The sequence below is a fragment of the Oncorhynchus masou genome, chromosome 9, assembly GCF_036934945.1.
Source record: "Oncorhynchus masou masou isolate Uvic2021 chromosome 9, UVic_Omas_1.1, whole genome shotgun sequence".
In the NCBI taxonomy this organism is placed as follows: Eukaryota; Metazoa; Chordata; class Actinopteri; order Salmoniformes; family Salmonidae; genus Oncorhynchus; species Oncorhynchus masou.
The window spans coordinates 91,866,270-91,879,930 of record NC_088220.1 but is presented as its reverse complement, the minus strand read 5'-3'; the positions used below and the strand labels follow the sequence as shown (position 1 = coordinate 91,879,930).

At 43.3% G+C, this 13,661-nt stretch overlaps 1 protein-coding gene across 1 annotated transcript in view; it reads left to right on the top strand.

The window, feature by feature from the left end:
• LOC135546750 (contactin-5-like) overlaps nucleotides 1-13,661 on the top strand; it is a 436,013-nt gene that overhangs the window by 23,975 nt on the left and 398,377 nt on the right. Inside the window, exon 2 of the mRNA XM_064975401.1 lies at nucleotides 10,600-10,723. Coding sequence (XP_064831473.1) covers nucleotides 10,600-10,723 — 124 coding nt within the window. The remainder of the gene's footprint in view (nucleotides 1-10,599; nucleotides 10,724-13,661) is intronic.

Genomic DNA, 13,661 nt, shown 5'->3' with positions numbered 1-13,661 from the left:
ATTTGGGGTCAATGACCAGAGACTGGAGACATGAGGATGTGAGGTCAATGACTAGAGACAGGAAGATGTGGGGTCAATGACCAGAGGCAGTATTATGTGAGGTCAATGACGAGAGACTAGAGACAGGATGATTTGGGGTCAATGACCAGATACTAGAGACAGTATGATGTGAGGTCAATGACTAGAGACAGGAAGATATGGGGTCAATGACCAGAGACTAGAGACAGGATGATTTGGGGTCAATGACGAGAGACTATATACAGGATGATATGTGGTCAATGACTAGAGACAGGAATGTGGGGTCAATGACTAGAGACAGTATGATGTGGGGTCAATGACCAGAGACTGGAGAAAGGATTATGTGGTGTCAATGACGAGAGACAGCATGATGTGTGGTCAATGACTAGAGACAGGATGATTTGGGGTCAATGACCAGAGACTAGTGACAGGATGATGTATTGTCAATGACTAGAGACAGTATGATATGGGGTCAATGACTAGAGACAGTATGATGTGGGCGTCAATGACCAGAGACTAAAAACAGTATGATGCGGGGTCAATAACGAGACTGGAGACATGAGGATGTGAGGTCAATGACTAGAGACAGGATGATTTGGGGTCAATGACGAGAGACTATAGACAGGATGATGTGTGGTCAATGACTAGAGACAGGAATGTGGGGTCAATTACTAGAGACAGTATGATGTGTGGTCGATGACCAGAGACTAGAGACAGTATGATGTGGCGTCAATGACCAGAGACTAGAGACAGTATGATGTGGGTCAATGACTAGAGACAGGAAGATGTGGGGTCAATGACCAGAGGCAGTATTATGTGGGGTCAATGACGAGAGACTAGAGACAGGATGATTTGGGGTCAATGACCAGATACTAGAGATAGTATGATGTGAGGTCAATGACTAGAGAGGAAGATGTGGGGTCAATGACCAGAGACTAGAGACAGGATGATTTGGGGTCAATGACGAGAGACTATAGACAGGATGATGTGTGGTCAATGACTAGAGACAGGAATGTGGGGTCAATGACTAGAGACAGTATGATGTGTGGTCAATGACTAGAGGACAGTATGATGTGGGGTCAATGACCAGAGACAGTATGATGTGGGGTCAATGACCAGAGACGGTATGATGTGGGGTAAATGACCAGAGACTAGAGACAGTATGATGTGGGGTCAATGACCAGAGACTGGAGACATGAGGATGTGAGGTCAATGACTAGAGACAGGAAGATGTGGGGTCAATGAACAGAGACAGTATTATGTGGGGTCAATGACGAGAGACTAGAGACAGGATGATTTGGGGTCAATGACCAGATACTAGAGACAGTATGATGTGAGGTCAATGACTAGAGACAGGAAGATGTGGGGTCAATGACCAGAGACAGGATTATGTGGGGTCAATGACGAGAGACTAGAGACAGGATGATTTGGGGTCAATGACCAGAGACTAGAAACAGGATGATGTTTGGTCAATGACTAGAGACAGGATGATGTGGGGTAAATGACTAGAGACAGTATGATGTGTGGTCAATGACCAGAGACTAGAGACAGTATGATGTGGGGTAAATGACTAGAGACAGTATGATGTGGGGTCAATTACTAGAGACAGTATGATGTGGGCGTCAATGACCAGAGACTAAAAACAGTATGATGCGGGGTCAATAACCAGAGACTGGAGACATGAGGATGTGAGGTCAATGACTAGAGACAGGAAGATGTGGGGGCAATGACCAGAGACTATAGACAGGATGATGTGTGGTCAATGACTAGAGACAGGAATGTGGGGTCAATTACTAGAGACAGTATGATGTGTGGTCAATGACCAGAGACTAGACACAGTATGATGTGGGGTCAATGACCAGAGACTAGAGACAGTATGATGTGGGTCAATGACTAGAGACAGTATGTTGTGTGGTCAATGACCAGAGACTAGAGACAGTATGATGTGGGGTAAATGACCAGAGACAGTATGATGTGGTGTCAATTACTAGAGACAGGATGACGTGGGGTCAATGACTGGAGACAGTATGATGTGTGGTCAATGACCAGAGACTAGAGACAGGATGATGTGGGGTAAATTACTAGAGACAGTATGATGTGGGTGTTAATGACCAGAGACTAAAGACAGTATGATGTGGGGTCAATGACAAGAGACTAGAGACAGGATTATGTGGGGTCAATGACTAGAGACAGTATGATGTGTGGTCAATGACCAGAGACAATATGATGTGGGGACAATGACCGGAGACTGTAATGTGAGGTCAATGACCAGAGACTAGAGACAGTATGATGTGGGGTCAATGACTAGAGACAGTATGATGTGGGGTCAATTACTAGAGACAGTATGATGTGGGGTCAATGACCAGAGTCTAGAGACAGTATGATGTGTTGTCAATGACCAGAGACTAGAGACAGGATAATTTGGGGTCAATGACCAGAGACTGGAGACATGAGGATGTGGGGTCAATGAATAGAGACAGTAAGATGTGGTGTCAATGACTATAGACGAGAGACAGTATTATTTGGGGTCAATGACCAGAGACTATTGACAGTATGATGTGGAGTCAATGATAAGAGATTAGAGACAGGACGATGTGGGGTCAATGACTAGAGACAGTATGATGTGGGGTCAATCACTAGAGACAGTATGATGTGGGGTCAATGACTAGAGACAGTATTGTGTGGGGTCAATGACCAGAGACGAGAGACAGGATGACTTGGGGTCAATGACTAGAGACAGGATGATGTGGGGTCAATGACTACAGTTAGTATGACGTGTGCGTTAATGACCAGAGACTAAAGACAGTATGATGTGGGGTCAATGACTGGAGACAGGAAGATGTGGGGTCAATGACCAGAGACTAGAGACAGGATGATGTGGGGTCAATGACGAGAGACTAGAGCCAGGATGATTTGGGGTCAATGACCAGAGACTAGAGACAGGAATGTGGGGTCAATGACTAGAGACAGTATGATGTGGGTGTTAATGACCAGAGACTAAAGACAGTGTGATGTTGGGTCAATGACTCGAGACAGTATTATGTGGGGTCAATGACCAGAGACTAGAGACAGGATGATGTGGGGTCAATGACCAGAGACTAGAGACAGTATGATGTGTGGTCAAAGACCAGAGACTAGAGGCAGTATGATGTGGGGTCAATGACGAGAGACAGTATGATGTGGGGTCAATGACCAGAGACTAGAGACAGGATGATTTGGGGTCAATGACCAGAGACTGGAGACAGTATGATGTGGGGTCAATGACCGGAGAAGAGTCAATATGATATGTGGTCAATGACTAGAAACTAGAGACAGTATGATGTGGGGTCAATGACTACACACATTATGATGTGGGGTCAATGACTACACACAGTATGATGTGGGGTCAATGATCAGAGACTAGAGACAGTATGATGTGGCGTCAATGGCAAGAGATTAGAGACAGGATGATGTGGGGTCAATGACTAGAGACTAGAGACTAGAGACAGGATGATGTGAGGTCAATGACTAGAGACAGGAAGATGTGGGGTAAATGACTAGAGACTAGAGACAGGATGATGTGTGGTCAATGACTAGAGACTAGAGATTAGAGACAGGATGATGTGAGGTCAATGACTAGAGACAGGAAGATGTGGGGTAAATGACCAGAGACTAGAGACAGGATGATGTGTGGTCAATGACTAGAGACAGGAATGTGGGGTCAATGACTAGAGACAGTATGATGTGGGTGTTAATGACCAGATACTAGAGACAGTATGATGTGGGGTCAATGACCAGAGACAGTTTGATGTGGGTTCAATGACCAGAGACTAGAGACAGTATGATGTGGGGTCAATGACTACACACAGTATGATGTGAGGTATCATGTCAGTCTGTTAGTGGTACTAAGGGGAGGCTGGTTGTATCATGTCAGTCAGTTAGTGGTACTAAGGGGAGGATGGTGGTATCATGTCAGCTTGTTAGTGGTACTAAGGGGAGGATGGTGGTATCATGTCAGTCTGTTAGTAGTACTAACGGGAGGCTGGTGGTATCATGTCAGTTTGTTAGTGGTACTAAGGAGAGGATGGTGGTATCATGTCAGTCTGTTAGTGGTACTAAGGGGAGGCTGGTGGTATCATGTCAGTTTGTTAGTGGTACTAAGGAGAGGATGGTGGTATCATGTCAGTCTGTTAGTGGTACTAAGGGGAGGATGGTGGTATCATGTCAGTTTGTTAGTGGTACTAAGGAGAGGATGGTGGTATCATGTCAGTCGGTTAGTGGTACTAAGGGGAGGCTGGTGGTATCATGTCAGTCAGTTGGTGGTACTAAGGGGAGGCTGGTGGTATCATGTCAGTTTGTTAGTGGTACTAAGGAGAGGATGGTGGTATCATGTCAGTCTGTTAGTGGTACTGAGGGGAGGCTGGTGGTATCATGTCAGTATGTTAGTAGGGTGCGATCACAACTTCTACATCTTGTTTTTATAAATTATTTAGACCTATTTTTTTCAGGCTTGTTCATCCTTGTTTCAACCTTTGCTTATGTAGGTGAACTGAACTGTGTTCAGTTTCCTGAACTGTGTTGTAATTTCTTGCTGTTTAAATATGTCACAAGTCATGGAAGCTGTGTTTTGTATTTTTCGTTCAACATATTCTCTGACAAAGCTTTGTGTGTTTTCAGCATGTCTCTTCATATTTTATTTCAAAGACTTGAAATTCAAAGCGGTGTTATTTTCCTCTTTCAGTTTTGTGGGGTCAATGACTAGAGACAGTATGATGTGGGATCCATGACCACAGACTAGAGACTGTATGATGTGGGGTCAATGACTAGAGACAGTATTATGTGGGGTCAATGACCAGAGACAGTATGATGTGGGGTCAATGACCAGAGAAGGGACCAGAGTACCAGAGCCCAGCACAATAAAGTGAATATAGTACCAGAGCCCAGCACACTATAAAGGGAACAGAGAACCAGAGCCCAGCACTATAAAGGGAATAGAGTACCAGAGCCCAGAACTATAAAGGGAATAGAGTACCAGAACCCAGAACTATAAAGGGAACATAGTACCAGAGCCCAGAACTATAAAGGGAACATAGTAACAGAGCCCAGAACTATACAGGGAATAGAGCACCAGAGCCTTTAACTATAAAGGGAATAGAGTACCAGAGCCCAGAACTATACAGGGAATAGAGCACCAGAGCCCAGAACTATAAATGGAATAGAGTACCAGAGCCCAGAACTATGAAGGGAATAGAGTACCAGAGCCCAGAACTATAAAGGGAATAGAGTACCAGAGCCCAGAACTATAAAGGGAATAGAGTACCAGAGCCCAGAACTATAAAGGGAATAGAGTACCAGAGCCCAGAACTATAAAGGGAATAGAGTACCAGAGCCCAGAACTATAAAGGGAATAGAGTACCAGAGCCCAGAACTATAAAGGGAATAGAGTACCAGAGCCTTTAACTATAAAGGGAATATAGTACCAGAGCCCAGAACTATAAAGGGAACATAGTACCAGAGCCCAGAACTATAAAGGGAATAGAGTTCCAGAGCAGCGCTATAAAGGGAATATAGTACCAGAACCCAGAACTATAAAGGGAATATAGTACCAGAGCCCAGAACTATAAAGGGAACATAGTACCAGAGCTCAGAACTATAAAGGGAATAGAGTACCAGAGCCTTTAACTATAAAGGGAATAGAGTACCAGAGCCCAGCACTATACATGGAATATAGTACCAGAGCCCAGAACTATAAAGAGAACATAGTACCAGAGCCTTTAACTATAAAGGGAATATAGTACCAGAGCCCAGAACTATAAAGAGAACATAGTACCAGAGCCTTTAACTATAAAGGGAATATAGTACCAGAGCCCAGAACTATAAAGGGAACAGAGTACCAGAGCCCAGAACTATAAAGGGAATAGAGTACCAGAGCCCAGAACTATAAAGGGAATAGAGTACCAGAGCCCAGAACTATAAAGGGAATAGAGTACCAGAGCCCAGAACTATAAAGGGAATAGAGTACCAGAGCCTTTAACTATAAAGGGAATAGAGTACCAGAGCCCAGCACTATAAAGGGAATAGAGTACCAGAGCCCAGCACTATAAAGGGAATAGAGGACCAGAGCCCAGCACTATAAAGGGAATAGAGTACCAGAGCCCAGCACTATAAAGGGAATAGAGTACCAGAGCCCAGAACTATAAAGGGAACAGAGTACCAGAGCCCAGCACTATAAAGGGAATAGAGTACCAGAGCCCAGAACTATAAAGGGAATAGTGTACCAGACCCCAGCACTATAAAGGGAATAGAGTACCAGAGCCCAGAACTATAAAGGGAATAGAGTACCAGAGCCCAGAACTATAAAGGGAATATAGTACCAGAGCCCAGAACTATAATGGGAACATAGTACCAGAGCCCAGAACTATAAAGGGAATAGAGTACCAGAGCCCAGAACTATAAAGGGAATAGAGTACCAGAGCCTTTAACTATAAAGGGAATATAGTACCAGAGCCCAGAACTATAAAGGGAACATAGTACCAGAGCCCAGAACTATAAAGGGAACATAGTACCAGAGCCCAGAACTATAAAGGGAATAGAGTTCCAGAGCAGCGCTATAAAGGAATATAGTACCAGAGCCCAGAACTATAAAGGGAACATAGTACCAGAGCCCAGAACTATAAAGGGAACATAGTACCAGAGCCCAGAACTATAAAGGGAATAGAGTTCCAGAGCAGCGCTATAAAGGGAATATAGTACCAGAACCCAGAACTATAAAGGGAATATAGTACCAGAGCCCAGAACTATAAAGGGAACATAGTACCAGAGCCCAGAACTATAAAGGGAACATAGTACCAGAGCCTTTAACTATAAAGGGAACATAGTACCAGAGCTCAGAACTATACAGGGAATAGAGTACCAGAGCCTTTAACTATAAAGGGAATAGAGTACCAGAGCCTTTAACTATAAAGGGAATATAGTACCAGAGCCCAGCACTATAAAGGGAACATAGTACCAGAACCCAGAACTATAAAGGGAATAGTGTACCAGACCCCAGCACTATAAAGGGAATAGAGTACCAGAGCCCAGAACTATAAAGGGAATAGAGTACCAGAGCCTTTAACTATAAAGGGAATAGAGTACCAGAGCCTTTAACTCTAAAGGGAATAGAGTACCAGAGCCTTTAACTATAAAAGGAATATAGTACCAGAGCCTTTAACTATAAAGGGAATAGTGTACCAGACCCCAGCACTATAAAGGGAATACAGTACCAGAGCCTTTAACTATAGAGTACCAGAGCCTTTAACTATAAAGGTAATATAGTACCAGAGCCCAGCACTATACAGGGAATAGAGTACCAGAGCCCAGAACTATAAAGGGAATAGTGTACCAGACCCCAGCACTATAAAGGGAATAGAGTACCAGAGCCCAGCACTATACAGGGAATAGAGTACCAGAACCCAGAACTATAAAGGTAATAGTGTACCAGACCCCAGCACTATAAAGGGAATATAGTACCAGAGCCTTTAACTATAAAGGGAATATAGTACCAGAGCCCAGCACTATACAGGGAATAGAGTACCAGAGCCCAGCACTATACAGGGAATATAGTACTATTTATGGTGCACCATTCCTCTCATCTCTATGTCTTTAAGCACAATCTCCTGACTGGAACTCAACTCACATCACCGCTAGCTATCTGCCTTTAATAACCCAACTTGATGCAAAGGATTAATGGCCAGTAATCCAAGTGGAGAGCACTCTACTTCCCCAATAATGTCCAGCCAAGGCCGACAGTGTTGTCTTGTCTTGTAGCTTGTTTTATGTAGAAAGGACCAGAACAAATGTTTCCATTTAGATCAACTCGTGTGGTTTTTGTATTTCAGGCTAGTTGATGATAATAATAATAATAATAATACTAAGAAGAAGAAGAAGAATATGAATAATAACAATACTAATAATAACAGTGATAGTAGTAATAATAGCAACAATAATATACTACTAATAATAGTAATAACAATAATAATGATACTATGAATAATATGAAAAATAATAATATTAATAATAGTAATAATAAACATCAAACATAATAACATAATAATAACAATAGTAACAGTAATCTAGATAATCCACAATAATAACAATACTTATCATAACAATAGTAATCAGAATAATAATAACAACTAACAATAATAATAATAACAATAATAATACTAACAATCATAATCATAACAATAATAGTAATAATATTAATACGAAGAATAATAACAATAAGAAGAAAGTAGGATGCAGTGTAAAGGTATTGTTTTGAAGTTGTGGATGGTTGATTGAGCACTCAAACACAGGGAATGCCTCAAGCAATGATTTTCTTCTCACTCCAAGGAAATTACCCTTGTTATCGGTGATTGTCTCAACTTAGCAACCTCGACCGGAAGAGAAGCATTGGTGATTTTCTTCTGTCACTCTGACTTTCTCATTTCAATCTCAAAGTCACTGTCACATCGCTGCTTCGGGAATCATTTTATGTTGTTGAACAATGGACTACATTTTCTACTTTTGTGAAGTCCCTGGCGGTTGATAACACCGTCACCCTGACCTGATGTACGACAGGATTTAGATTCCTTGGCTGTTCATAACACCGTCACCCTTACCTGATGTACGACAGGATTTAGATTCCCTGGCTGTTGATAACACCGTCACCCTTACCTGATGTACGACAGGATTAGGACGGTTAGATTGAGCAGAGGACGGTTAGATTGAGCAGAGGACGGTTAGATTGAGCAGAGGACGGTTAGATTGAGCAGAGGACGGTTAGATTGAGCAGAGGACGGTTAGATTGAGCAGAGGACGGTTAGATTGAGCAGAGGACGGTTAGATTGATCTTCCTTTTCCTTTATTGATCTATTCTCCTGACTGATGTGTAACTCTATAGAGACTTTTATTTCCCTCGTGGATCTGCATTCCACTGACAACAGGCTGCTGAGATGACATGTCCTCCGAGTGACAAAAACCAAGGCCATTTTTGTCAGAAGACCCTTCTTTTTTTTGCAGTGGGCTAAATCAGGGTCACACAGAGTGATTATTGGTAGTCTTAAACAAATCTACTTTAAATCCAAAGTATAAACCTCAGACACCTGATTATGGGCTTTAAAAAAAGAAGACCACCTGTACCATATTGGATATAGAGTTGAAACGTGCAATATTTTGATTTTGCATCCCAGTATTACACTTTAGATACAGCACCAGTCAAAGGTTTGGACACACCTACTCATTAAAGGGTTTTTCATTATTTGTACTATTTTCTACATTGTAGAATAATAGTGAAGACATCAGGACTATGAAATAACACATATGGAATCATGTAGTGACCAAAAAAGTGTTAAACAAATTTCCTTCCTTCTTAATGCGTTTCAGCCAATTAGTTGTGTTCTGAAAAGGTAGGAGAGGTGTACAAAAGATAGCCCTATTTGGTAAAAGACCAAGTCCATATTATGACAAGAACAACTCAAATAAGCAAAGAGAAACGACAGTCCATCATTACTTTAAGACATGAAGGTCAGTCAATACGCCAAATGTCAAGAACTTTTGTGCAGTTGCAAAAACCATCAAGCGCTTTGATGAAACTGGCTCTCATGAGGACCGCCACAGGAAAGAAAGACCTAGAGTACCTCTGCTGCAGAGGATAAGTTCATTAGAGTTACTAGCATCAGAAATTGCAACAGACACTGTTCAGAGGAGTGAATAAGGCCTTCATGGTCGAAGTGCTGCATAGAAACCAATAATAAGAAGATACTTGGATGGGCCAGGCTTCTGAGTGGCGCAGCTGTCTAAGGCACTGTATCTCAGTGCTAGAGGCGTCACTACAGACCCTGGCTTGATCCCGGGCTGTATCACAAGCGTCCATGATTGGGAGTCCCATAGGGCGGCACACAGTTGGCCCAACCCCGCCAGAGGTAGGGGTGGGTTTGGCCGGAGTAGGCATTGTAAAATAAGACTTTGTTCTTAACTGACTTGCCTAGTTAAATAAAGGTTGAAAAAAACTTGGACAATGGACATTAGACTGGTGGAAATCTGTCCTTTGGTCTGGTGAGTCCAAATTTGAGATTTTTGGTTCCATGTTGAGCTCATTCATTTTCATCTGATTCATATTGAGCTGATTCATATTGAGCCGATTCGAATTGAGCTGATTTGTATTGAGCTGATTCATATTGAGCTGATTCATTATGGGCATATTGAGCTGATTCATATTGAGCTGGAGGTAGAAGGAAAAACAGTGGTGAGTTTGCCCTCAAGTCAGGAAAATTAGAGTAAGGTAGAAATTCAAACAGAGATGACCTGTTCAAAGTAGTGCACTATGTCAGGAATAGGGTGAGATAATGTAGGAAGGTGATGTTCTCCGTTCAGAATCGGAATATCAGCCCATTGCTCAGTTAGCGACTCTGGTACTAGAATAATTCAGTAGTGTTGTAACTCCCTCTAAAATCATCTGATTTAATACTGAATGATGTAGTGTTGGTGTAACTCCTAAAACCATCAGACGTTTCGGTGGCGACCTTCTTCAACGTGTGTATCTCCCTCAAACTCTTCTCTGTCTTCTCTGTGTTTTAGAGAGTGAAGAGTTTGGGCCAGTGTTTGTCCAGGAACCAGATGACGCCATCTTTCCGTTGCACTCTGAGGAGAAGAAAGTGATGATGAGCTGTGAAGCCAGAGGCAATCCTGCACCTGCATACAGGTATGACTCTGTCTCTGTCTCTAACCCTGTACCTGTATACAGGTATGACTCTGTCTCTAACCCTGTACCTGTATACAGGTATGTCTCTGTCTCTGTCTCTAACCCTGTACCTGTATAATGGTATGACTCTGTCTCTGTCTCTAACCCTGTACCTGTATACAGGTATGACTCTGTCTCTGTCTCTAACCCTGTACCTGTATACAGGTATGACTCTGTCTCTAACCCTGTACCTGTATACAGGTATGTCTCTGTCTCTGTCTCTAACCCTGTACCTGTATACAGGTATGACTCTGTCTCTAACCCTGCACCTGTACACAGGTATGACTCTGTCTCTGTCTCTAACCCTGTACCTGTAGACAGGTATGACTCTGTCTCTGTCTCTAACCCTGTACCTGTAGACAGGTATGACTCTGTCTCTGTCTCTAACCCTGTACCTGTAGACAGGTATGACTCTGTCTCTAACCCTGTACCTGTATACAGGTATGACTCTGTCTCTGTCTCTAACCCTGTACCTGTAGACAGGTATGACTCTGTCTCTGTCTCTAACCCTGTACCTGCATACAGGTATGACTCTGTCTCTGTCTCTAACCCTGTACCTGTAGACAGGTATGACTCTGTCTCTGTCTCTAACCCTGCACCTGTACACAGGTATGACTCTGTCTCTGTCTCTAACCCTGTACCTGTAGACAGGTATGACTCTGTCTCTGTCTCTAACCCTGTACCTGTATACAGGTATGACTCTGTCTCTAACCCTGTACCTGTAGACAGGTATGACTCTGTCTCTGTCTCTAACCCTGTACCTGTATACAGGTATGACTCTGTCTCTAACCCTGTACCTGTATACAGGTATGACTCTGTCTCTGTCTCTAACCCTGTACCTGTATACAGGTATGACTCTGTCTCTGTCTCTAACCCTGTACCTGTATACAGGTATGACTCTGTCTCTGTCTCTAACCCTGTACCTGTAGACAGGTATGACTCTGTCTCTGTCTCTAACCCTGTACCTGTAGACAGGTATGACTCTGTCTCTGTCTCTAACCCTGTACCTGCATACAGGTATGACTCTGTCTCTGTCTCTAACCCTGTACCTGTATACAGGTATGACTCTGTTTCTGTCTCTAACCCTGTACCTGCATACAGGTATGACTCTGTCTCTAACCCTGTACCTGCATACAGGTATGACTCTGTCTCTAACCCTGTACCTGTATACAGGTATGACTCTGTTTCTGTCTCTAACCCTGTACCTGCATACAGGTATGACTCTGTCTCTAACCCTGTACCTGCATACAGGTATGACTCTGTCTCTGTCTCTAACCCTGTACCTGTATACAGGTATGACTCTGTTTCTGTCTCTAACCCTGTACCTGCATACAGGTATGACTCTGTCTCTGTCTCTAACCCTGTACCTGTACACAGGTATGTCTCTGTCTCTGTCTCTAACCCTGTACCTGTATACAGGTATGACTCTGTCTCTGTCTCTAACCCTGTACCTGTAGACAGGTATGACTCTGTCTCTGTCTCTAACCCTGTACCTGCATACAGGTATGACTCTGTCTCTGTCTCTAACCCTGTACCTGTAGACAGGTATGACTCTGTCTCTGTCTTTAACCCTGTACCTGTATACAGGTATGACTCTGTCTCTGTCTCTAACCCTGCACCTGTACACAGGTATGACTCTGTCTCTGTCTCTAACCCTGTACCTGTATACAGGTATGACTCTGTTTCTGTCTCTAACCCTGTACCTGTAGACAGGTATGACTCTGTCTCTAACCCTGTACCTGTATACAGGTATGACTCTGTCTCTAACCCTGTACCTGTAGACAGGTATGTCTCTGTCTCTAACCCTGTACCTCTATACAGGTATGACTCTGTCTCTGTCTCTAACCCTGTACCTGTATACAGGTATGACTCTGTCTCTGTCTCTAACCCTGTACCTGTACACAGGTATGACTCTGTCTCTGTCTCTAACCCTGTACCTGTATACAGGTATGTCTCTGTCTCTGTCTCTAACCCTGTACCTGTATACAGGTATGACTCTGTCTCTGTCTCTAACCCTGTACCTGTATACAGGTATGACTCTGTCTCTAACCCTGTACCTGTATACAGGTATGACTCTGTCTCTGTCTCTAACCCTTTACCTGTATACAGGTATGACTCTGTCTCTAACCCTGTTCCTGTATACAGGTATGACTCTGTCTCTGTCTCTAACCCTGTACCTGTATACTGGTATGACTCTGTCGCTGTCTCTAACCCTGTACCTGTATACAGGTATGACTCTGTCGCTGTCTCTAACCCTGTACCTGTAGACAGGTATGACTCTGTCTCTGTCTCTAACCCTGTACCTGTATACAGGTATGACTCTGTCTCTGTCTCTAACCCTGTACCTGTATACAGGTATGACTCTGTCTCTGTCTCTAACCCTGTACCTGTATACTGGTATGACTCTGTCTCTGTCTCTAAACCTGTACCTGTATACTGGTATGACTCTGTCTCTGTCTCTAACCCTGTACCTGTATACAGGTATGACTCTGTCTCTGTCTCTAACCCTGTACCTGTATACAGGTATGACTCTGTCTCTAACCCTGTACCTGTAGACAGGTATGACTCTGTCTCTGTCTCTAACCCTGTACCTGTAGACAGGTATGACTCTGTCTCTAACCCTGTACCTGTATACTGGTATGACTCTGTCTCTGTCTCTAACCCTGTACCTGTATACAGGTATGACTCTGTCTCTAACCCTGTACCTGTAGACAGGTATGACTCTGTCTCTGTCTCTAACCCTGTACATGTATACAGGTATGACTCTGTCTCTGTCTCTAACCCTGTACCTGTAGACAGGTATGACTCTGTCTCTAACCCTGTACCTGTATACAGGTATGACTCTGTCTCTGTCTCTAACCCTGCACCTGTACACAGGTATGACTCTGTCTCTAACCCT